The following is a 23,629-nucleotide window of genomic DNA, read 5'->3' on the forward strand; positions in this document are numbered from 1 at the left end:
ATAAATCAAAACAGGTAATACACACTGATTGTAAACAGTCAGTTTGCACATATGAAGACATGGAAAAAAAAGTATGGCGTTTTTGCAATATCAGTTTCTTCAATAAACTAGTATTTAGATGGCAAATCCAGTTTCAGATAATAACTGCCATCATCAAAGAGAATATAATACTGATAGACAGCTTTGAAAAAGATATTATACATAGACAGTGCAATGAAAAAAGAGAGTAGATGCTACCTGTGATAGCGCAATTGTAGTATATGTGAAAATATATAAGCTTAAGAGTAAGTAAATGTAAAAGGGGCTTACCAAAAAATGTTAAGACTCAACACTGAAAAACTTGTGTGTGTGTGTGTGTGTGTGTGTGTGTGCGTGTGTGTGTGTGTGTTGAGGGGGAGGGACAATGTCAACCATAAGTTAGAGTTACTACAGCTGATGCTTGATGCACTCTGGCAGGGCCAGAGTCAAACAAATAATAACTATTGCCTGCCATTTCATGTGTGTTGCAAGTGATCTGTTTTCAGAAAACTCGCCACTTACCAACTAGTAATTACATTTTATTGCTGTGTCCTTCCGTTAAAGAATATCTTAATGAATTCCTGTGCAGTTATATTATACCAAACTCAACCTAACTTAAATTTATTAGCTCTGCACAAAAGGAAAGTTCAAAAGGATGCTATAACAAGTAAAACCAGTACAAAATGTTGTGTATTAGGTACATGCTGATTAGTGGACACATTGAATTGCTGAGAAAAAAACCAGTGTTTTGCAGGATGTGGAATTCCTTCAAGCAGGAATAACAGTGCCCAAATAGTACCAGGGACAGACAGCTGGCTGAAACCAGATGTCAATAGCAGTGAAATTCTATATTCTGACTGAAATATAAATCACAGTAAGGTGGAACATTGTTGGTAGAGGCATTTATAGCATTTTTACGAAACAAAAAAAAGATAATATCTAGTGATATTACAACAGGTTCTGAACGCAAAATAATTTGGTGAAGACAAGTGTTAAAGGTGGATCAAATGTGGCCATTGAATGCTTTTATAGACCTTTTGCCTTGGCAGCATTAGTGACAGAACAGTTGAGGGAAACTTGGAGAATGAGAGTATTTTTCGTGATTTTCCTGGTCATATTATAACTCTACATGAAGATTTTAACTTACATGCCATAGACTGTGAGACTGAAGTGATTGAGTTGGGTAGTAAAGACAGAGAATCATGTGAAATTGTTCTAAGAGCTTTATCTGAAATTACCACGATCAGTTAAACAGAGAACTGACTCATAAAGATAACATCTTAGACCGGCTGGAGACAAACAGATCCAGAATTTTTGACTCGTCATAGAGCATGGAGTCAGTCACCATAAGATTGTTACAGCACCACAAATATGGCTGTAAATAGGAGTAAAAATAAAGGCAGCAAGATCTTTGTGCTTAACAAGAATTACACTCCTGGAAATTGAAATAAGAACACCGTGAATACATTGTCCCACGAAGGGGAAACTTTATTGACACGTTCCTGGGGTCAGATACATCACATGATCACACTGACAGAACCACAGGCACATAGACACAGGCAACAGAGCATGCACAACGTCGGCACTAGTACAGTGTATATCCACCTTTCGCAGCAATGCAGGCTGCTATTCTCCCAAGGAGACGATCGTAGAGATGCTGGATGTAGTCCTGTGGAATGGCTTGCCATGCCATTTCCACCTGGCGCCTCAGTTGGACCAGCGTTCGTGCTGGACGTGCAGACCACGTGAGACGACGCTTCATCCAGTCCCAAACATGCTCAATGGGGGACAGATCCGGAGATCTTGCTGGCCAGGGTAGTTGACTTACACCTTCTAGAGCACGTTGGGTGGCACGGGATACATGCGGACGTGCATTGTCCTGTTGGAACAGCAAGTTCCCTTGCCGGTCTAGGAATGGTAGAACGATGGGTTCGATGACGGTTTGGATGTACCGTGCACTATTCAGTGTCCCCTCGACGATCACCAGAGGTGTACGGCCAGTGTAGGAGGTGGCTCCTCACACCATGATGCCGGGTGTTGGCCCTGTGTGCCTCGGCCGTATGCAGTCCTGATTGTGGCGCTCACCTGCACGGCGCCAAACACGCATATGACCATCATTGGCACCAAGGCAGAAGCGACTCTCATCGCTGAAGACGACACGTCTCCATTCGTCCCTCCATTCACGCCTGTCGCGACACCACTGGAGGCGGGCTGCACGATGTTGGGGCGTGAGCGGAAGACGGCCTAACGGTGTGCGGGACCGTAGCCCAGCTTCATGGAGACGGTTGCGAATGGTCCTCGCCGATACCCCAGGAGCAACAGTGTCCCTAATTTGCTGGGAAGTGGCGGTGAGGTCCCCTGCGGCACTACGTAGGATCCTACGGTCTTGGCGTGCATCCGTGCGTCGCTGCGGTCCGGTCCCAGGTCAACGGGCACGTGCACCTTCCGCCGACCACTGGCGACAACATCGATGTACTGTGGAGACCTCACGCCCCACGTGTTGAGCAATTCGGCGGTACGTCCACCCGGCCTCCCGCATGCCCACTATACGCCCTCGCTCAAAGTCCGTCAACTGCACATACGGTTCACGTCCACGCTGTTGCGGCATGCTACCAGTGTTAAAGACTGCGATGGAGCTCCGTATGCCGCGGCAAACTGGCTGACACTGATGGGGGCGGTGCACAAATGCTGCGCAGCTAGCGCCATTCGACGGCCAACACCGCGGTTCCTGGTGTGTCCGCTGTGCCGTGCGTGTGATCATTGCTTGTACAGCCCTCTCGCAGTGTCCGGAGCAAGTATGGTGGGTCTGACACACCGGTGTCAATGTGTTCTTTTTTCCATTTCCAGGAGTGTACAAGCAACAGAGTCCAGATCACCTCAGTGGTCAGCATGAAAATTTCATCTTCAGCACTAACAACACTGAGAGTCAATGGACACAGTTCAAGAGCATTGTACAATATGTTTTAGACAGGTATGTACTGAGCAAAATTGTGAGGAATGGAAAAGACATACCGTGATTCAACAGCCATGCTAAAAAACTGCTATGAAAGCAAAGAGAACAACACTGCAAATTTAAATGTAGCCAAACCCTCACTCACAAATACAAGCTAAACAAAACCAAAATCATGATGCGACATGAAGCATTTAATGAGTTTGAAAGTAAAATTCAGTCTAGTGACTTGATAGAAATTCTTAGACATTTTAGTCTTATGTTAAGACAGTAAACAGGTCGAAGCCATCTGTCCAGGCACTCTGTGACCATAATGACACTGAAATGGAGAATGACAAAGAAAAGGCTAAAGTACTAAACATTTTTTCCCCAAAACTGTTTCATAGATAAAGATTGCACTGTAGTGGCACACAAATGACAAAATGGCTGATATTGAAATAAATGACCGCAGGATAGAAAAGCAATTGACATTGTTCAACGGAGGAAAGGCCATTGTACCTAACAGAATATCAGTACGATTTTCCATAGAGTACAGCAAAGAACTTACTCCTCTTCTAGCAGCAGTGTAGGAGTCTTTGTAGGAGTGAAGTGTTCCTGATGACTGGAGAAAAGCACAGGTCATTCCTGTTTTCAATAAGTGCCATCAAACAGACTCACAAGGTCTATTTCTCTGGCATTGACCAGTTTGGATCATGTCTTATGTTCACATATTATGACATTCCTGGATACTCTAAATCTCTGTAGTATCTAAAATGGTTTCCAAAAACAGTAATCATGTGAAACCCAGCTCACTGTGTTCATCCACAAGAATCAGAAAGCAGTAGATATAGGTTCCCAGGTATATGCTGTGTTCCTTGACTTCTGGAAGCATTTCTCTGGCATTGACCAGTTTGGATCATGTCTTATGTTCACATATTATGACATTCCTGGATACTCTAAATCTCTGTAGTATCTAAAATGGTTTCCAAAAACAGTAATCATGTGAAACCCAGCTCACTGTGTTCATCCACAAGAATCAGAAAGCAGTAGATATAGGTTCCCAGGTATATGCTGTGTTCCTTGACTTCTGGAAGCATTTGATACAATTTGTACTGCTGCTTAGTGAAAAAAATAGGATAATATGGTATCTGAGACCAACTGTGTGATTGGAGTGAAAAATTTCTAGCAAAAGGAACACTGAATATCATTTTGAATAGAGAGAAGTCATCAGACATAACAGTAACTTGAGGCATGCCACAGGGGAGTGTTATAGGACCACTGTTTTTCACAATATTTATAAATGACCCAGCAGATAACTCTAGAAATTCCATGAGGCTTTTTGTGTGTGATGCTGCTGTATATAGGAAAGATGTGATACTAGAAAATTGTAGTAAAATACAGGAAAAACTGCAGAGGATTGATGCACAAGGAGTGACAATTGACTTTCAACATAAATGAATTTAACATATTGCAAATACATAAATAGAAAGACCCTTTATTGCATGATTACACAATTGCAGAACAATCACTGGAATTAGTTACCTCCATAAAATATCTAGTAGTATACGTATGAAGTAGTTTGAAGTGGAACAACCTCACAAAATCAACCATGAGTAAAGCAGATGCCAGACTGAGAGTCATTGGAAAAATTCTCAGTATAAGTAGTCCCTAAAAAAGTAAGTAGTTTACAAAACCCTCATTTGACTTATATTTGAATATTGCTCTTCAGTATGAGATATGTACAAGATAGGGCTGATAGAAGAAATAGAGAAGATCCAAAGAAGAGCAGCATCCTTTGTTACAGATTCATTTGGTAAGCACGAAAGTGTCACAGAAATGATAAACGAATTTCAGTGACAAATACAGCAAGAGAGGTGTTCTCCATCACAGTGTGGTTTATTGTCAAAAGTTCCAAATGTGTACATTCCTAGAAGAGCCAAAAAATGTATTGCTTATGCCTCTGGATATCTTGCAAAAAGATCATGAAGATAAAAATCAGAGAAATTCAAACTGATGTGGAAGCTTACCAGCAATTGTTCTCCCTGTAAATTATTTGCTACTGGAACAGGAAAGAGGGAAAGTGATGATGGTACACAACACACCCGCTGTGACGCACTACAAAGTGGATTGCTAAGTACAACTATGCTATCCAAGATATATCATGATATTCATCTTCAGTTCTTTTACAATGCCATTTTCTTCAAATACTTGCACAAAAAAGAAATGCCAAGTTCTCAAAATGAGCATGTTTCTGTCAATCCAATACCACATGGCAGGAAAATAATTTGTGTATCATTATTTGAATAAATATTAATTACAATAAAATTAATATAACGTGAGAATCCATTAAGATGCATTTTTGTAACAGTTAGCTAATGGTAAATAAAATTGTAGCCATTTAAAATAATTTTTTCAGGCACTAATTTTCTGCCTGGAAGCACAGTTTGACTCTGTGATAGTGGACCGTCCTGTCGTCCTGCAGTCTTTATACCAACTTCATAATACACTTAGTGACAGACGAATCTTAACATGGGAATTTTTCTTAAATCGATTTGATGCTTTATTTTTGGAAGCACAGATCAATCTTGAGAAATCAGGAGACATTTCTTATCTTCGAGGTACGTTTTTCAATTATATTGCTATCTTACAAATGAGTTTAAGGTAGCTTCTTAAAAAAGCCTTTTTGGAGTAAAAGTGTCAGAATAGAAGAGCATTCTGATAAGCTTCCCATACACACGCCTCAGGTTAAGTAATTGTTCCTAAAATAAAACAAATTTATGTGTAGAAATGTTTTTTAATTACCACCTTCATTGCCTATCAACTATTTGCTTATGTTACATTAATGTTGACAAGTGAATGAGTGAAACTGTCCACTCACAATATAGTGAAAGTGCTCAGTAGTTGATAAACACTTAAACAAGAACCTGAACACAATAGCTCAGCATACAAACTTTCATTAACACTACCATATTGTGTTTATATTAATTTTTTATAAACAAATTTGACAGAAAAATTTATGTACTGAGCCATTACAAAAATTTTTGTTCACATGATGCTTACAGTTAGATGAGTCTCATATATTCTCTTTCATTAACACTATTGTATTATGTTTATATTAATTTTTTATATACAAATTTTATACAAACATTTATGTTCTGAGCCATAAAAAAAATTCTATCTACATGATGCTTACAGTTACACCAGTCTCACATATTCTCTTCGATGAAAGTTCAAACACATTGCTGTCCAATAGATAATGGCAATAAATATTTAAAAAAGTAGTGTGCTGAGAAACCATGTAAGAGTTGTTTGGATATTGTGTTCTATATTATAACAGTGAATAAATATTGAATGGTGAGTATCAGCTACACGAAACCACAATTATCACATTATATGATGGTCAGATCTTAATGTTGCCTGTTGAATGTTTTCTGGTTACATTACTCATTCTTCATACATTGTAACAACCTTTGTTGCATTGTGACTTTGATTTTTATCATCCATTTACTACATAAACTGTTTCTTTACAAACCACATAGAAGCGCTTACTTGTTCCAATAATCTCTATATCATTATCTTTCCAGGTGGTCACTAACTGTGCGTATTACCAGCTCGTGAATAGAGTAGAAAGGTGGTGAGAAAGTTGATTCTGATCATGCAACAAACTAATGTTTAGCATGGAACCTGATTTTAAGAAGATGTGGAAGTAGAATCCTCAGAGTCTTTCATGGTGGCATGCCGGAATAAAATTTTCTCAGTTTTCCAGTTATGTCAATTTGAATAAAATTCTCAAGCTTTTGATGGCTATCACTGCCATTGTCATCAGGAGTAAAACTACTGACTGCTGGAACTGGCACTATTTTCCACAATTAAGACTGCTGGCACCAATAAGACAGGGGCGAATTGATGTGTGACGGATATTGAGTTGTGCAGCTCATAGCACCTCATACCGAGAGATGACAGGTACTGCGAGGGGCCAGCACCACATCTGAAACTGCTGATCCTGCCTCCCTACAAGCGTTAAGCATCCACTGTTGATTCCTTTCAACTTCCAAAGCCCGCTCCATGCCCTACTCAGTGTGTATCCCTGAACTCTGTTAAAATTGTCGCTGTTCATTCTGATCTCAAGTGCCTCTTTTATAATGGAATCTTAGTATGTTGATGCATCAGCCAAGACTCTTTTGTTCTCAAACTGTATTTTGTGTCTGCTCTCCAGACAATGTTCATCTATAAGCTGCACAACTCACCTTTCAAGCACACTTCATTTTGGCCCTCTCTGATTGGTGCCAACAGCCATAACCACGGCTATATAAGCAGAAAATCCTGACAGCACCGGAAGTCAGTAGTTTTACTCCTGATAATGATGGCTGAGACAGTCACCAACAGCTTGAGAATTTGATTAAAATTGGCATGGCTTGAAAACCAAAAAGATTTTGTTCATGTGGAAGTAACATTTGGAACTGCAGTTGGAACAGCAGTAAATGTTGCAACATTTAGCCAGCTGCCAGCCAACAGCAACAACAGTAACAACATCATAAACATCATAAACTGTTACAGTAGCACTTAGCCAGCCAATAGCATCAGATATTACAACGGCTGCAACAAAAAGAATACAGATAGCTTGTAGGAGTCATATCACCTCCCACTTGCCCTCTTTTTTATTCTTTTCTTCTTTTTTTCCCCAAAATGGAAAAATTAGGAAATTGACTTGCATTATTTTGTTTTTCATTTTTAATCAAATTCTACAAAATGAAGTAGAAATCATGATCATGTTCAGGAATTAAAGTTTTTTTAATAGGGTTTTTGACTAATATGCTCACAGAACACACATAGTATCGTCTAGGTTCAAGTTTAGTTAGTGTATCAATCAGCATTAGCAAATTTAATGGCATGGGCTGCACATCTTGAGAGCTTAACACACATTTTCCATATAAGTAGTACAGTACATCTTGCAGGCAAAAGATAAAATACCACATTCTTGCCCTAGATGGGCCAATCAAGCCCAACTGACCACTGTGTTACCATCTGCCAGTAGTGTCATTGGATGTAGTATGGAGGAGCATGTGTTCAAGCACATCAGTCTCCTGGTCATTGGTAGATTTCTAGATCTTGAAACAACTATTAATCAGTTGAGCTGCTCCTCAGTTGGCCACATGAGGCCTCCCGCCAAGGAAATATCCTTGCAGTATTGAGAATCAAACTCGGGTCCTTCACATGGCACTCACTTGCCCTGTTCATTCAGCTACATAGGCAGAAAAGGTACCTCTTGTACCAAATCATTAATCCTTGACATTATCATACTTCTAGCTCTGAATGGGAAAGTGAATTCAAAACATGAATCATCTGACTGAACATTAAATGAAGTTCTAGGGATACTGGAGGCTCATAAAAAACAACTTCATTGTGATCTCTGGTTGTCAGCTACATTACTGTTAAGTACTTTGCTAGAATGTGATATCATATTCATAAATCAACTTATGACTGTAGCCTATATCGTTCTCTGTATTACCAAGCATCTGGTGATCTGGTAGTTGAGTGATGCAGGACGCAGTAATTAGATCAGTAGTTAGCAATTCTTTCTCCTCATAAGTGGTAGATATGCACAAAAAAACTGCTTGATTCAATGCTTTCCTCTCATCAGCTGTGTAAAATGTTTGCAATTTTTTTAAACTCATTATGTTTATCTAGCTGGCAATAGATGTGATCTCGGTACTCAGATGGAGACTATTTGGAATTCGATTCCAAAGAGCTGTATTCAAACCTTGTTTATTGTAATGTGTAAAATCTTTCTCGGCAGTATATTGTGGAATTAACAAATAGTAAAGTGCAGGTTCACTCGGTTTTTGTTACGTGACAATATTTCCATACTATCTGAGGCTTTATTTTTGATAAAACCATTTTACCACTTTATTTCTATTAAGTTTGGTGGTGGAGATCAATTTTGAAATAAAAACCCTACAAATAAAGGAATTTGTTTCTAATACCATCATTTTTCATTTCTTGTTTAACCATGTTATCCATATCTGCATCTTTTAGCTATTTCCTATATTTCTTCTTTATCTGCAAGTAATGTACTGAATATGTTTCCTTTGTCTTATTTTGAATGTTAATTGCAGCCACCAGTTTGTATAGCATATATAACTGTAAAAACTGTTTTCTTCTGGACAGATTTAAGAAATACAGATTTAAACAGTGAAGCATTTATGCGAAAACTGCACCGTGCTCATGAAGCTCTTTCACAACAATGTGATGGCAGTACTATGAGTACAATGAAGACTCTGAGTGCCAGCTTTGGTGCAAAGTGGCCTTATAAACGTACAATGTCCGCACCTGCATCAATTGTTTCAAGAACAGACATTAAGCAAGGTAAATCCATGATGTAAAACAGATCAGTCAAGTTGTGAATAAAGTTTCTCTATTGGAATAAAACACACATGTTTGTGATACAGTGACTTTTGCTACAATATGAGTCACATTTACAATATATAGAAGAAAATCTGTATCAGACTCAACAATAACAAAGCAAAGTAAATGAAATCAAACCTTGCTCTAAGTTTTTAAAAATCAAGAAAATTGCCAGAATTCAATATGGTAATCAAACAGGGAGTAATTATCAAAAAATTTGAACAGAAGTAGATGAAGAATAAAGGAAGTCACCTGATTTATTATTATATTGGACACATTGTACTCTGTCTAGTCAGTTCTGTATATTACTTTGTGTTAACTTAATAATGAATGATTAGATTTCCTCTTGTAATTTTGTATTAATTTTATGTTGAAATCATTCACAGGGAATAGACATATACTCGCACCTTCACAAGTATGGTGTACCTATTACTGTATCAAAAGTATTTATCTCGTATCCTGCTCATAATCAGAAATTGATTTTCTTAGCTTTCTCATAAGGAGAAGAATTTTCACCAAAGAAGTATTAGTCTTTCTGTTTTCATTTTTTTATCAGCATTGTGGCTGTGAGAATAGCATCAAATTGAAAAACAACACATTTAGAATTTTTTCTTTTTAACTATTACAATAAGTGACAGTTGTTTAACACAATGAAACATTTTTCATTACAGTGTTTATAAATATAAATGTATTTCTGATTTATCTACACAGCATTAAGAAATTCTGTGAGCAAGAAATGGTGAGTTTAGGACTGTGTTGTTGTTTAATTAATGACAGGTTTTAATTATTGTTTGGCAGTACTGTTGATGTTTTAGGTTATTATATAAAGTGAATTTTAAGGGATCTGAGAGTACATTCTTGTAAACACTTCCAATGTCATAAAATTTCTACCATAATCTACACAATGTACACATTGCATGCTGGATCTATAGTTTGTCTATAGTTTCAGGTGGTTAGAACTAAGCATTGTCATTCTTAGTGATAGAATGGAGTTTAAACTCTGAGTCATTTCTCCATCCAAGTCTATACTTGTTTGCCATTCAATAAATATTGTTCTTATATCAGAAATGTAATACTGATGTTGAACTCAAATAAGATGTTGATAATGCCATCAGTATTCCCTGGAACATGTTCAATTTGTTTACATCTGGTCAGGAAGGATATGTTTTGTGAGTGACTACTGCTCAATGGTTTCAAAGTATCATGTCCCTACTCACTAATCCCTACACTCATCTGTACTGTCAACTTCCACTGCCCACAGATGTGATGATGACTTGTTGTGTCTCCATATTAACATCAATCTGCATGCTATAACTATAGAAGGTTTAAAAGATAATAAACTGTTGTCATTTCTCAGACGAAAGCCATATCTCTCCAGTCTTCTATGGTTCTCTTTTATGAAACTGTGGTAAATCATACAAGTGCCTATCATGCTCAAATGCATACTAACTATCTACTGACTAATCATATCACATTGCCATGCAGGGTCAAATGATGATTTCTCATCATAATAATGTGACTACATCATAAAGTTTCCAAATGGCAGAAGTGATTGTAATTCATTGGTCATTTAATGTATTTCTCATTGAAACCATGTGATCTTATGTAGACAAGATCACATATTTCATATGTAGTGATATGTTGTTGTCGTTGTGGTCTTCAGTCCTGAGACTGGTTTGATGCAGCTCTCCATGCTACTCTATCCTGTGCAAGCTTCTTCATCTCCCAGTACCTACTGCAACCTACATCCTTCTGAATCTGTTTAGTGTATTCATTCTCCCTCTACGATTTTTACCCTCCATGCTGCCCTCCAATGCAAAATTGGTGATCCCTTGATGCCTCAGAACATGTCCTACCAAGTTGTGCCACAAACTTCTCTTCTCCCCAATCCTATTCAATATTTCCTCATTAGTTATGTCATGTAGTGATATACTCCTCCCCATTCACAAAATGTCTCTTGTTGTTAGTGCTGCATATAATAAATGTTGTCTACTGTTCCTTGGAAACTTATAAAACATTCTCTGATTAATGCACAACTGATTGTACCCCAACTGGTAATAAATAATAATGCGTACTCATATTGTGATTTAAAAAATATAAAAAGCAGAAGAAGGATTAGAGCTTTACATCCTATTGATGGTGAGGTCAGCGGCAGCAGTTAGAAAATGTGGTTTCCCACTAACAAATATTTTAATCTGTGCTAATCTACAGATGATAGGCAAAATAATATGAACACCTGTGCTTACTTGGGAGTAGTTTATTAATAAGGGATTGGACCCCCATTTGCCTGTAACATGGCTGCAATACTTCTCGGAATACTGGCATATAATGATTGTACAATCTCCAGTGGAATGTTATGCCACTCTTTGATCAGAACCTGTTCTAACTCCTGTAGTGATGAGGGAGACAAAAATCTGCTCCAGAGTCTACACTCCAATACCGCCCACAGGTGTTGGATAATGTCCAAGTCCGAGGACTGTGCTTGCCAGGGGAGACGATACAGTTCAGTTGTATGCTCCTCATACCACAATTGTATTTTCTTGGCTGTGTGAATAGGTGCATTATCGTCCTGACAGATGGCATCATTTTTGGGGAACAACATTTGAATCATGGGGTGCACCTGATCACCTAAAATATTCACATAATTGTTGGTTTTAACACGGACTTGGAGAGTAATGATGGGACCAGCAGAATACCATGATGTGGCTGCCCACACCATCACACTTCCACCTCCATGCTCAACCATCAGAATCAAGGAGTCAGGATTGTACACATTTTTGGCATTTTTTTATGTAAACCCATCCTGATGCTGGAAATAACAAAAATGTTGATTCATCGGACCATATGACGTGTTTTCAATGATCAGCCCTCCAGGATTTATGTTCCTGTCTACATGTTTTACACTTATTTGTGTTGACTGTCATCACTAATAATTCTGATATAGCAAATCATTCATGAATATTTGCTTTATGGAGTTCATGGCAGACAGTGTCAATAGATACAGGATCTCAAAGATGGGTATTGAGCTCTCCAATCACTTTAGCCATCATAGTTTTGTATCGTTTTGGCACAATTCATGTTAGCGTATGACAATCTCTGTCATCTAGGTTTGATTTGCACCCACTACTACATTTAAATGATGATGTCTTTCCATGTTTTATGAAGGCTGTCATGACTGTTGAAACAATTGATCTTGAAATATTCAATAAGTTGGCTGTCTCGGTTACTGATCGGGCCCACACAATTTGCCATTTTTGGAACTCTGTTTGGTCTTTCATTGCATGTCAACCACAGCCTCTGAATGCAAATACAAATTGTGTACTACTTGTAAACAACCTTCTCTGATGCCTAGTCCATACTGAACTGTGAAACACAATCATCCCTCTATTCACATTATTTTGCCTATCGCCTGTACATGTACACATAGCAAAGTTGTACTAATTTTATCAAATCATTTACATGCCCAGGTACATCATGTATGTGTCTATTTATGTGGCACAACTAGAACATGTACTGTAGAAAAAGGAATCTTGCATTACTGTGCTGTTACTTGTTGAAGTAAAATAACTCATCTGAATATCATAGGTTCAGGTTAAAAAGGTTAAATGTTGTTCTAGCTTGCTAGTGAATGTTGTCAATTATCTATGTGCTCATTTCACTACCACACAATTTACAACTGTTCATAATACAGTAATAATAACACAGGTATTTTTAAGAGGAAGAATTTATCTGGTACCACAATTGTAATGCAGTGACTAATGGAACTGTGAACACAAGATAAACTGGATTTTATGTTTCAACAGAAACATATGGAAATATGATCTATTATTGACTCCTCAGGTTTTCTTTCATGTGCTTGAGATCTCTGCAAGGTCACTACAGCTTAACAATTAATCTGATCTGGATCTTTTTGTACAGTCATATGAAAGAATCATGTTCATGAATATGAGTATTCTGAAGTCATATTTTTTATATTTCATTATTAATGCTGTATATATAAGTCTGGCCAGTATGCATGTGACTGCGTGCTTCAATGTAAATTCTCTACAGAGCTTTTTTGTGTAAAAAAGTCATGTGCCTTTTGTGCTTGTAAATTTATTGCATGTTATTCATAGTGAATGTGAGCCAGTCTCATATTCATCTGAACAGTAGTTTCCTATACTGTTTAACATTACTTAAACAAATTTATGTACATTAAAAATTAATGTAAATATGTTAATGCATCATCTTTTTATGAAAGAAAGGGCATGGTGAAGATGGTGCTAACTGATAATGAAATAAATTTCCCATATGTTGTTAATTTGTCTTTGTTCACTAGTTGCATGAATTACTTAACAGGTTGATGCCCTTTTTTATCATGTTTATAAAAGTAAATCTGATGAAAATAATTTTGTTAATTAGAGAAGGAGAAGGTGTACAACCGCCAGTATTCAGCACCCATACTCAAGCGCAAGAGTTCCCGATTTGGACTTGGTCAGTTGCTAGAGTCATTTCCCCCCAGTACAAGAATGGCAGGTAGTGTAGCTGTAGTGTGATGAGATTTAAGGTGCCATGCATATCATGGTAATTACAGAATTTTGCCTGTATGTTTGTTCCATCTTTCTCTTGAACTTCTTGTCCTTATGCCTACTTCAGCCTTCTGTCTATCAATCACTATCTCCTATACTACCATTATTCACTCACACAACTTCTTTCTCTCCTGCTTGCCTTCTCTCTCTCTCTCTCTCTCTCTCTCTCTCTCTCTCTCTCTCTCTCTCTCTCTCTCTCTTTTCCTTTCCCCTTCTCATCACACATCCAACCTTGTAAATATATATGTATAGATATATATATCTGTGTGTGTGTGTGTGTGTGTGTGTGTGTGTTTTTCAGTTGCTGGAAAGTCACACTTGTGAAATTTCTTACGTGCTTCATTTTTTTCTGTTGTCTCTATTTGTGAATACATTATTAAATGATTTAAACCTATGTGCGTTACAATTTAAGCTGTACACACCAGTAATTGAATACACAAAAACAAACCTTTAATTCTCCAGACAGTCAAAAAAACCATCAAATAAATCTGGCAAACTGGTGATAAGGAACCCCTAAACAAATAAGGTTCTATGTCATTTGTTAACTCTATAAATGTTCTCAAACATAACAGATATTTCAAAACTACATGTAAAAATTAAGTAGTAAAATGTGATTCTGCAAAAGCTTTTGATTTGTATTACTGGTTCTTGTTACAAGTGCATTTGGAGGCATGGAACAAGAAAATAAAACTAACACTAACTTTTCCAAGGTGGGACTCCTTCTTCCAGCAAAAGAACAGAAATATTTAGAAGAATTTTCAGGACATTAGAAGGAAAAATAGCCCAGTAGCCTGTATCAAGGGATATTAGCAATGAAATTCTGACATCATACAAACTGGAAAATCTTGAATCACTATAAGAGGTTGGGAAAGAATTAAAAACATTATGTATAAGGGAAAGTGAGTCTGAAAATAAGAGCACAGATGAAGGTAAAAAGAACAACAATAAAAAGGGGAAGGAAAAGCTATTAAAGGCAGAAAATACAAGAAAAGCTATAAAGCTCAAAATTAAGAAAATACAACATAAATAAATGCAAAAATGATGGCAGAAATGGAGATGGGAAATGTAAGAAGGGGGTAGATCATGGCAGGATGGATGTAGTGTGGTGAGACTAGATGGATTATTCAAAACCAAAAATCTTTGTAGCAGTACCCAGCTATTAGTGTATGAGGTATTATAGCTAAAATAAAGGATCCAAATGGTCTGAGATGTAAAGCAGGCAGTGAAGTATTAGTGTTGTGTTGCATGGTGTCTTCTCTTGCGGGATACTTACCAAAAAAGGTGCTGGCATGCTGTACTCGAATTCAGGAAGCTGATGGTTCAAATCTCTGTGTTTTATGTATACTCTGTAATGCCAGTATAGAATCCCTGTCTATGTTTGTCCTGAATGTCAATATAATAGCTGTTATGTAGAAAAAAATTGAACAATGGTCAAGAAGATATTATAAGTGCCAAATGTGGGCATAGGATAAGCCACCCATGAGGATGGTCACAGTATTATGCTTCATGCTATATCATTAGGTTTCAACAGGATGTTGTAGAGATTGGTTTGTTGATGAGAAGGTGTTGAGAGCTATGATGCCTCTGAGATTTGTGGATAGGGTGGTCATTATTTCAAGGCATGACTACAGAAGTCATAGGTCCAGTGGAAAAGTTAATCAATACACTTTAGGCTAGGGTAGTATTGTGCAGTGAGAAGAATAATCCTTTGTTATTTTGAGATGATTCAATAATTCTCAGGATGGGTGGTTGAGTGAAACAATGAAATGGTTGGCTTTGTTCTGTGTAGTGATGAGGCATCCAAACAGACAAATTTGTTGCAAACACTCAGGCTGTTAGAGGCATTTTTACAGATGGAAGCGGTAACATATCTTACACTGCAACTAACATTGTTTGTTACTGGATTTGACATGCTTTTCATGAAATTAATTACGATGTTTCAGAGATATTAATATATCTGCTACACTATAAGGTAAGAAGAAAAAGATTTTATGAATATTTAGAAATTAGATAAAGGACTGTCATACTGCAGACTCCAGGACATTGTGGTATGAGAGGTACATGAAAGGTTCTTTTCATGTAGCAACATCCTTTTTTCCGTTGCTGTTGTTCATATCTGTTAGTATGTCTGTCCTCAGATACAAAGTAGTTATTCAGGAGGATAAAACTGAATGCTCTGTGGAATAAACAGGTCTTAGATCTGTTTTAAAGAGGATGTTTGGTCAGCAAGCATTTGGGAAGAGTTCAACAGTATTCTGATAAAAAATGCCAGTAAATCTGAAGAAAGCAGTATTCAATCAATGCATTCTTCCTGTGATGATGTATGGCTGCAAGACATTGACACTGAACTCATTTACAAAAGAGAAACTTAGGACAGCACAGAGAGCCATGGGGAGATCAATGCTGGGCTATACAAGAAAGGATAGGAAAAGGGCAGATGACATCCGGTCTGTTAATGACATCTTAGAGACAGTAGGTTCCTTGAAATGGCAGTGGGCTGGCCATGCCGCAAGAAGAAAAGACAACAGATGGACGAAGCTAGTACTGTAGTGGAGTCCGAGTGAGCAACAGAGGACTAGAGGAAGACCACCAGACATATGGGACAAAGACATCAAGAAGATCACTGGAAACACCTGGCAGAGAACTGCCCAAGACTGTCCCACTTGGAGAAGACTGCTGAAAGCTACCTGAATCCATGATTTGAAGAGGCCACATCATTTAATGATTGAATTGGCTAATGATGATGATGATGATGATGATTTGGTCAGTAAATAATCACCTGTAAGCAGACCATGTGCATTTATGTAATGGACATATTTTTGCAGAATTTGTAAGTACTGTAATATCCCCAGAACATTTGACTCATCTCAACAAATAAATGTACCTAATTTTACGCAGTATTGTGCTGTCATGGGACATATTAACTAACTTCTGCACCAGACGTGTATGTAAATTTTTAAACTCATTTGATCCCAATGATCCAATGAGGTCTATTTTACATATCATTTTCTGCAAACTACTAATAATGGCACTTTTGACCTTTCTTCCTTCTTACTTTTACCATATCTCTGTCACTTAGTTCAATTTTTTGTAACTGTCATATTAATACATAATACCCTGCTGCGGAGCACACCCAGAAGCACAGCACACCTTGTTTCTTGCTTTTCTCCTATGGCCACATGGTTTCTTATTCCCAACATCCATTGCACAGAACTTAGCAGGTGTTAAGTATTTGTTCCTACCACTCATATTGCCCCATACTTATCTTATCACTCCAGACATCATCTGCATTCTGTTTAACCATTCTTTCTCTTTGCCATTTTGGTTAACATTGTTATAATTACTTAATGCCTCTTTTCACCTTAACTCTGTTTCTGTCTTTAGTCCAAATTTTTCTTATTTTTCATCTGTTTATTTCTCATCTGTTTATTTCTCATGTTTTCAAAATCCTTGTCATGATCATTTTGCTTTTAATTTCCTCCTCTTCCTCTTCTTCAATTTATTGTGATATTATGATATTGGATGGCCTTCCTAACAATGCTGTGCTTTTCTGCCTGTTTAATAGAAGGAAGAGTCTGTAAATGCTAAATTATAGTACCAGTGAATGCAACATGTAAAGGTAAATTTGTGATATGTGTATTTGATTTCAGTTCAGTTACTATTTGAGGTTTTAACAGAAATTGGGCACTAATATTTTCTCAAATACCTGACAAAAACCTTCATAAAGCTTCCTTGTTTCAAAACCAGTTAGCCTGTTTTATATTTTGCAAGAACCTTTCTGTATTTTGTGCTGACATGTAATTTAGCAAAAAATTATCATAAGTTTGGATATGTCTCTCAAATGAAGGTTTAGAAAATTAGCTTGAAATGCAGTTTTGCATTTTTAACTCATAGTGAACGGATGTTTGGGCTTTAATGCTCCATAGACTTATGTGACACCTATGATGTTACTAAATCACCTTGGGGACACCATAGCTACACAGTTTGACTGTTACTTGCAGTTATCTGAGTTGCTACTCATGCAGTACTTGATGGAATACAAAGAAAACTGTAAACTGCAGTCCAACCCAGATGTACATTTAGAGTCAAATTTAACTGCCAAAAAGAAGAATGAAGAACGTAAAAGTACTGATATCTGTAGAGACTTTTTCTTTATCAAAGTAACAGAAACAAGATATAATTGCTGATAAATGGTAATGGAAATTCAACCAAAATGTGTATGAATATACTGTTGCAGGTGTTGTACATGTTATCGCTTCTATTAATGACCAGAGGATGTTATTTTGATGTCATGTGTTTATTAAAAAAGCTAGGGTTAGAAATCAATTGGATCCAAATATTAGGAACTCTTTGAAGCTGACTAAAGCAGTTAGAATTTCCAAATAAAAGGATATCAGGGAAGTAAAGATTTTGTTATAATAGATGTAAGTTACTGGACAATCACCATGAGACCTTCCTCAAAATCAGTTATATGAAAACAGACATGTTGCTTGTTAGTTATGAAATATTATAAACAGGAAAGATAGAGTTAACTGTGGTAAAGAAACACTTATTGCTAAGATCTTTGTTGCAGTACTTGAAAAGTGTGACACAAACCTGCTATGCTCTCCTGCCCCTCCCCTAACACCTTTTTTCCTTCTCTGAGGGAGACAGTGATGAGGATAGAGATAAACAAACTTCATGTCAGATTAAAACTGTGTGCTGGACTGAGACTCGAACTCGGGACCTTTGCCTTTCGCGGGCAAGTGCTCTATCATTTGAGCTACCCAAGCATGACTCGCACCTCATCCTCACAGCTTCACTTCTGCCAGTATCTCGTCTCCTACCTTCCAAACTTTACAGAAGCTCTCATGTGAACCTTGCAGAACTAGCACTCCTGAAAGAAAGGATATTGCGGAGACATGGCTTAGCCACAGCCTGCGGGATGTATCCAGAATGAGATTTTCACTCTACAGCAGAGTGTGCGCAGATATGAAACTTCCTGGCAGATTAAAACTGTGTGCTGGACCGAGACTCGAACTCAAGACCATTGCCTTTCGCGGCCAAGTGCTCTACCATCTGAGCTACCCAAGCACGACTCATGCCCCGTCCTCACAGCTAGAGATAGTTCCACTCAAAAACTTGGTAGTTGACAATTGTGCCAATATTATAATATGAGTATAGTTGCAAATAATAAAAATGTAAATATTTACACTTGAATTAATGGAAAACATTTGTCTAAAATTATGTACCCAACCTACATTTGTCTTCTCATCAGCTGAAATAGAGGACATGTCCTCATTTAAATGTACTACTGGACTCTTACTGCAAACAATATTCACTGCATTAAGTGTGACATTTGATATATGCGTGATACACATACCATAAATATGTTGGGTGTCAGTCTGAAGAAGTACAAATCAACAGAACTTATAAATAGATAGGTGAATAGCAATTCCTACCATCCCTGCAACCAAGAAGAGCAATGCCTTAATCAGAGGGTTGGTTTTCTATCAGCAACACTCTTTGTCATACAATGCCGAGTTTTCATCTGCTGTAAATATGTAACTCCTCAATGTAGCCTCTCAACCTCAATGCAAAGGCTAGCATTGGATCTTTAATCACCTTCTAATTCTCTCATGCTAATCCTTCAAGTAAACTGCCTGAGCAGTTCCAGACACTGTGCAGCTGTAATCATACATGGATCCAATACAGGTTCTATTAAATGGGAGGATAATAGTTCAATTTGCTCCATATGTCTTGTGGTAAGCACCTTTTAAGTACTGTATCTAATGGCCAGCAGCATTGTCTACACGTTGCCCAGCTTTCCAGAAGTTGGTATTGTATTCATAACATTAAAAATACATTTTTTGTGTTGCAAACACAAGGACTCACCTTCAACACAAGGATTCATCTTAAAGAGAGGAAACATGTTGTTATGTGTTCAAGCAATATCCCATGTGGGGCTGCCCCCATCAGGCACTTCCCCAAGTGGTGTATAGGGGAATGGCCTCCAGATATCGAGGGTACCAGGGAAATAAAATACCTGGGACAGACCAAAATCAGTAGGTATGATGGCCAATGGCTTGGAAGAAAGGCAGAGGAGACCCCAATTATCAACTGTTGCCTTGCAGTCAGTATAGGGAGCTACGAAGGCTAAGGATGTTCCTCTGAAAATGGAACCAGCTACCCTACAAGCTGTAAGAGGCAACCCCTCAAATGGTTGGGCAAAAGATGAACAATCTTACCCTGTAAAAATAAATTGTTGCGAATACTAACAAAGGAATAAGCCAGACAGATATTTTGATGATGACCCCAGCAAACAGAAAAAGGATGAGAGATATGTACAAAGGAACAGGGAATATGTGGAGCCTATACCAAGCTGGAGCTCTACAGCAGCTGCTAATGGAAATAAACAACTATGGTATAAAACTATTGGCTCTCCAGGAAATTAGATTGCTAAAGCTTTTATGTGTCTAAACGTTCTTTGATACAAAATGTATATCCAAAAATTCAAATTATTATTACTTTGTCTGAAGTTATCTGTTATATTTCAAAATTTTTGTCCAAAAAGGTCATCGCTGTACCATAAAACTGGCTGCCACAAATTCTAACTGTTATTGACATGCATCAATGAAGCATTCTTAGAAATTATTTGGTCTAGAAATAAAGCACTTGCCTGGAAAACAAATGGTTTTGGTATCAAACCCTGGGCAGATGGTGATTTTTTTTTGCTCTGTCTTTAACCTTGCATTGACCTCTCAGTGTTGTGAAGATATCCAAGAAACATGTCATGGTTTGCATGCTTTTCTGAATCAAATCTAACAGCCTACCACTGAATTGCTTCAATGTCCTCCTTCGATATGACCTGGTATGGATCCTAAACACTGGAGGATTACTCAAGAATAACTCACATCAGTATCCTATATGTGATCTCCGTTACAGGTGAATCACTCTTTCCTAAAATGCTCCCACTAAACAGAAGTCGACCAGTCACCTAGTTACTAGGTACTGGCTGTCAAATGCCTTTAAATTACAATTTATTATTAGAAACTTTTAGTTTAGAACAGAGTTGGCCACACAGTGTGCCATGGCATATGTGTGCTAGTTGTGTGGGCTGAGGGTCAACCTGTCATGCTTTTGTCCGGTCCTTTTTGGAAGTACTCGGTACTGCATGACAGTTTATTTAGAACTGCCATGTGACATTTTTGGATCAACACAAATCTCTCAAGCTCAGCAGAATTGTGGTGTCAGTGCTGTTTTCTCTTTGCTATTTGTTCATGGTATGAAGGATGTTCACCTGTCCAGTGGCTGTTTGCTTATAAAGAGACAGACTAGTGATTTATCATCACAAGCATTTAAAACTGAATAGGAATGACATAAAAGAGGGATGAGAATTTGCAATATCTATTATGCAGTTGCATATATCTACACCTATACCTACATCTACGTCGGCATATGTACTCCACAAGGCACATTATGTTACATGGTGGAGGATACTCTGTACCAGTGTAAGCTGTTTCCTTTCCTGTTCCACACACAAATAGAACCAGGGAAAAATTACTGTCTATATGCCTCCATATGAGCCCTAATTGCTTGTATCTTATATTTGTGGTCCTTACACAAAATCTACATAGGCAGGCAGTATAATTCATATGCTGATCCTCTAAATTTTCTCAATATTTTTCCTTGTAAAGAATGTTGTCTTCTCTCCAGGGATTCCCATTTGAGTTCCCAAAGCATCTCTGTAACACTTGCATATTATTTGAACCTACCAGTAACAAATATAGCAATCTGCTTCTGTATTGCTTCAGTGTCTTCTTTTAATCTAACTGCCTCTCCACGCCTCTCCTCCACCTCACATCACCCTTCTTGTGTGAAGGCTTCACAATGGCATACTTGAGTCTTTCAGGAAAACTGCCTTGTTGAAATGAATCATCAAAAATATGGCACAGAATATCACTAATCCATATACATGAAAATTTCAATAAATTATTGGGTACATTATCTACTCCTGCAGAGTTCTTACACTTTAAAGACCAGATGACTGTTTGAATTTCCTCTACAGTGATAGGATTAATGTACATTTCTGGTATTATGTTGGAGTATGCATCCTGACATAAAGTCATAGCTTCCTCAACAGAGGGCCTACAGCCAATTTGTTGGGTTACTGATGGGAAATGTTTGTTAAAAATTTCAGCCACACTTTTTTGATTTTCTAATAAGTTACCCCCATGCTTGATTTTTAGTTCACCTGTGTTGCTTGTTTTTGTCTTTGTCTCACTTTTTCTAATGTTCCAAATTGTTTTCATTTTATTATTAGATTTATCTATTTCCTCCTTATAGAAAAGGGCTTTTGACTTCTGTATTACTTTCTCTAAAATTTTGCAGTACAATCTATAATGATTCCATTTTTGTGTATCATTAGTTGTTCTGATTTTAGCATAAATTTCTCTCTTAGTTCTGCATGACTGTTTAATACTTTCTGTGATCCACGGCTTACTCACGGAATTTGGATTAATATTTTTGACCCATTTCTTTGGAAAAGATTCTTCAAAAAGGGCAGAAAAATCATTTATAAAATAGATAAATTTGTCATTAGCATTATCAGTGTTGTAAATAAAGGACCAGTCCATTAGCTGCAACTTACAGTTGAAGGATTATTTTGCCTCTTTGTTCATTATTCTTATTCATTTCCACTGGGGAGATAGTTTAAGAAGAGGGTTAAGACTGTACAGAGTGATTAATTGACCATCATGGTCTGTGAGACCATTTATAACCTGGTTTACATTAATGTTCTGGTATCTACTTACATTTAAAAATACATTGCCTATCATAGTTTGGGAATCTGGTGTGATTCCAGTGGGAAAATTGATTACTGAATTCAGCTTATAAGTGGACATCACATTCTGGGAGTTACTTCCATTGTTATTATCAGTCAGACAGTCTACATTAAAATCACCTAAGGCTACAATACCCTTTGTTTTTGAAAATAAAACTGAGAATAACTGGTCCATGAGACTAACAAACATTTCTGTATTTCCTGATGGTGCCCTGTAAACAGTCAGGACTATTAATGAATTGAGATTAGTTTTTATTTCAGTAGCACATGCTTCAAAATGTTGGTCCATACAGTATTTTGTAATGTCAATTACTTTGTAATCAAAATTTTCCTTAACATATATAACCACTCCCCCCATTTCTTTATTTACTCTACACTATTGTGTTGCTAAGTTGTAACTTGGTAAAAAGGGAATGATGCAGTTGCTAGTAACATGGTGCTCAGTGAAGCACAATATCTGGGCATTATTTATACAGTCTTTCTCATTAATGTTGATAAGCAATTGGTCTATTTTGTTAGGGAGGCTTCTCACATTTTGATGAAAAATTGATAACCCTACCTTCTTTATTTTGCCAGTGCTGTTATTTCTTGACTGAGACTCCAGAGGAGTCTGCCTAAAGCCATGTGGTAGTAAACATTTGACACTGTTTAGGGTATTGGCTTTTTGTTCTTCAGGCCTGCACATAAAAAATCATTGAAACGGGAAGGCGGCACGAAATTTCTTCCACTAAACACCATTCTATCTGTTGTAGTTGTGTTCTCATTTGTGGTTGCTGGTGATACTATTGGCTGCCTAGGTGATTCTGTCATTGCTGGGACTAATGCTCCTGTTAATGTAGCTTTTGTTGACTTCACCTTTTCAGGTAGACCTACTGTTTCTGTCACAGT

The 23,629-nt window shown here is 37.5% G+C and overlaps 1 protein-coding gene across 4 annotated transcripts in view; it reads left to right on the forward strand.

Annotated features, from left to right (window-relative positions):
* LOC126297705 (protein unc-79 homolog) overlaps positions 1 to 23,629 on the forward strand; it is an 810,295-nt gene that overhangs the window by 344,364 nt on the left and 442,302 nt on the right. For 3 of the 4 annotated variants that reach the window (XM_049988834.1, XM_049988837.1, XM_049988836.1), the window contains exons 22-24: positions 5,364 to 5,565; positions 9,116 to 9,313; positions 13,754 to 13,867. In XM_049988834.1, coding sequence (XP_049844791.1) covers positions 5,364 to 5,565; positions 9,116 to 9,313; positions 13,754 to 13,867 — 514 coding nt within the window. The remainder of the gene's footprint in view (positions 1 to 5,363; positions 5,566 to 9,115; positions 9,314 to 13,753; positions 13,868 to 23,629) is intronic. The other variant, XM_049988835.1, reaches the window with a different exon arrangement.

Source organism: Schistocerca gregaria, chromosome X, assembly GCF_023897955.1.
Source record: "Schistocerca gregaria isolate iqSchGreg1 chromosome X, iqSchGreg1.2, whole genome shotgun sequence".
Classification (NCBI taxonomy): Eukaryota; Metazoa; Arthropoda; class Insecta; order Orthoptera; family Acrididae; genus Schistocerca; species Schistocerca gregaria.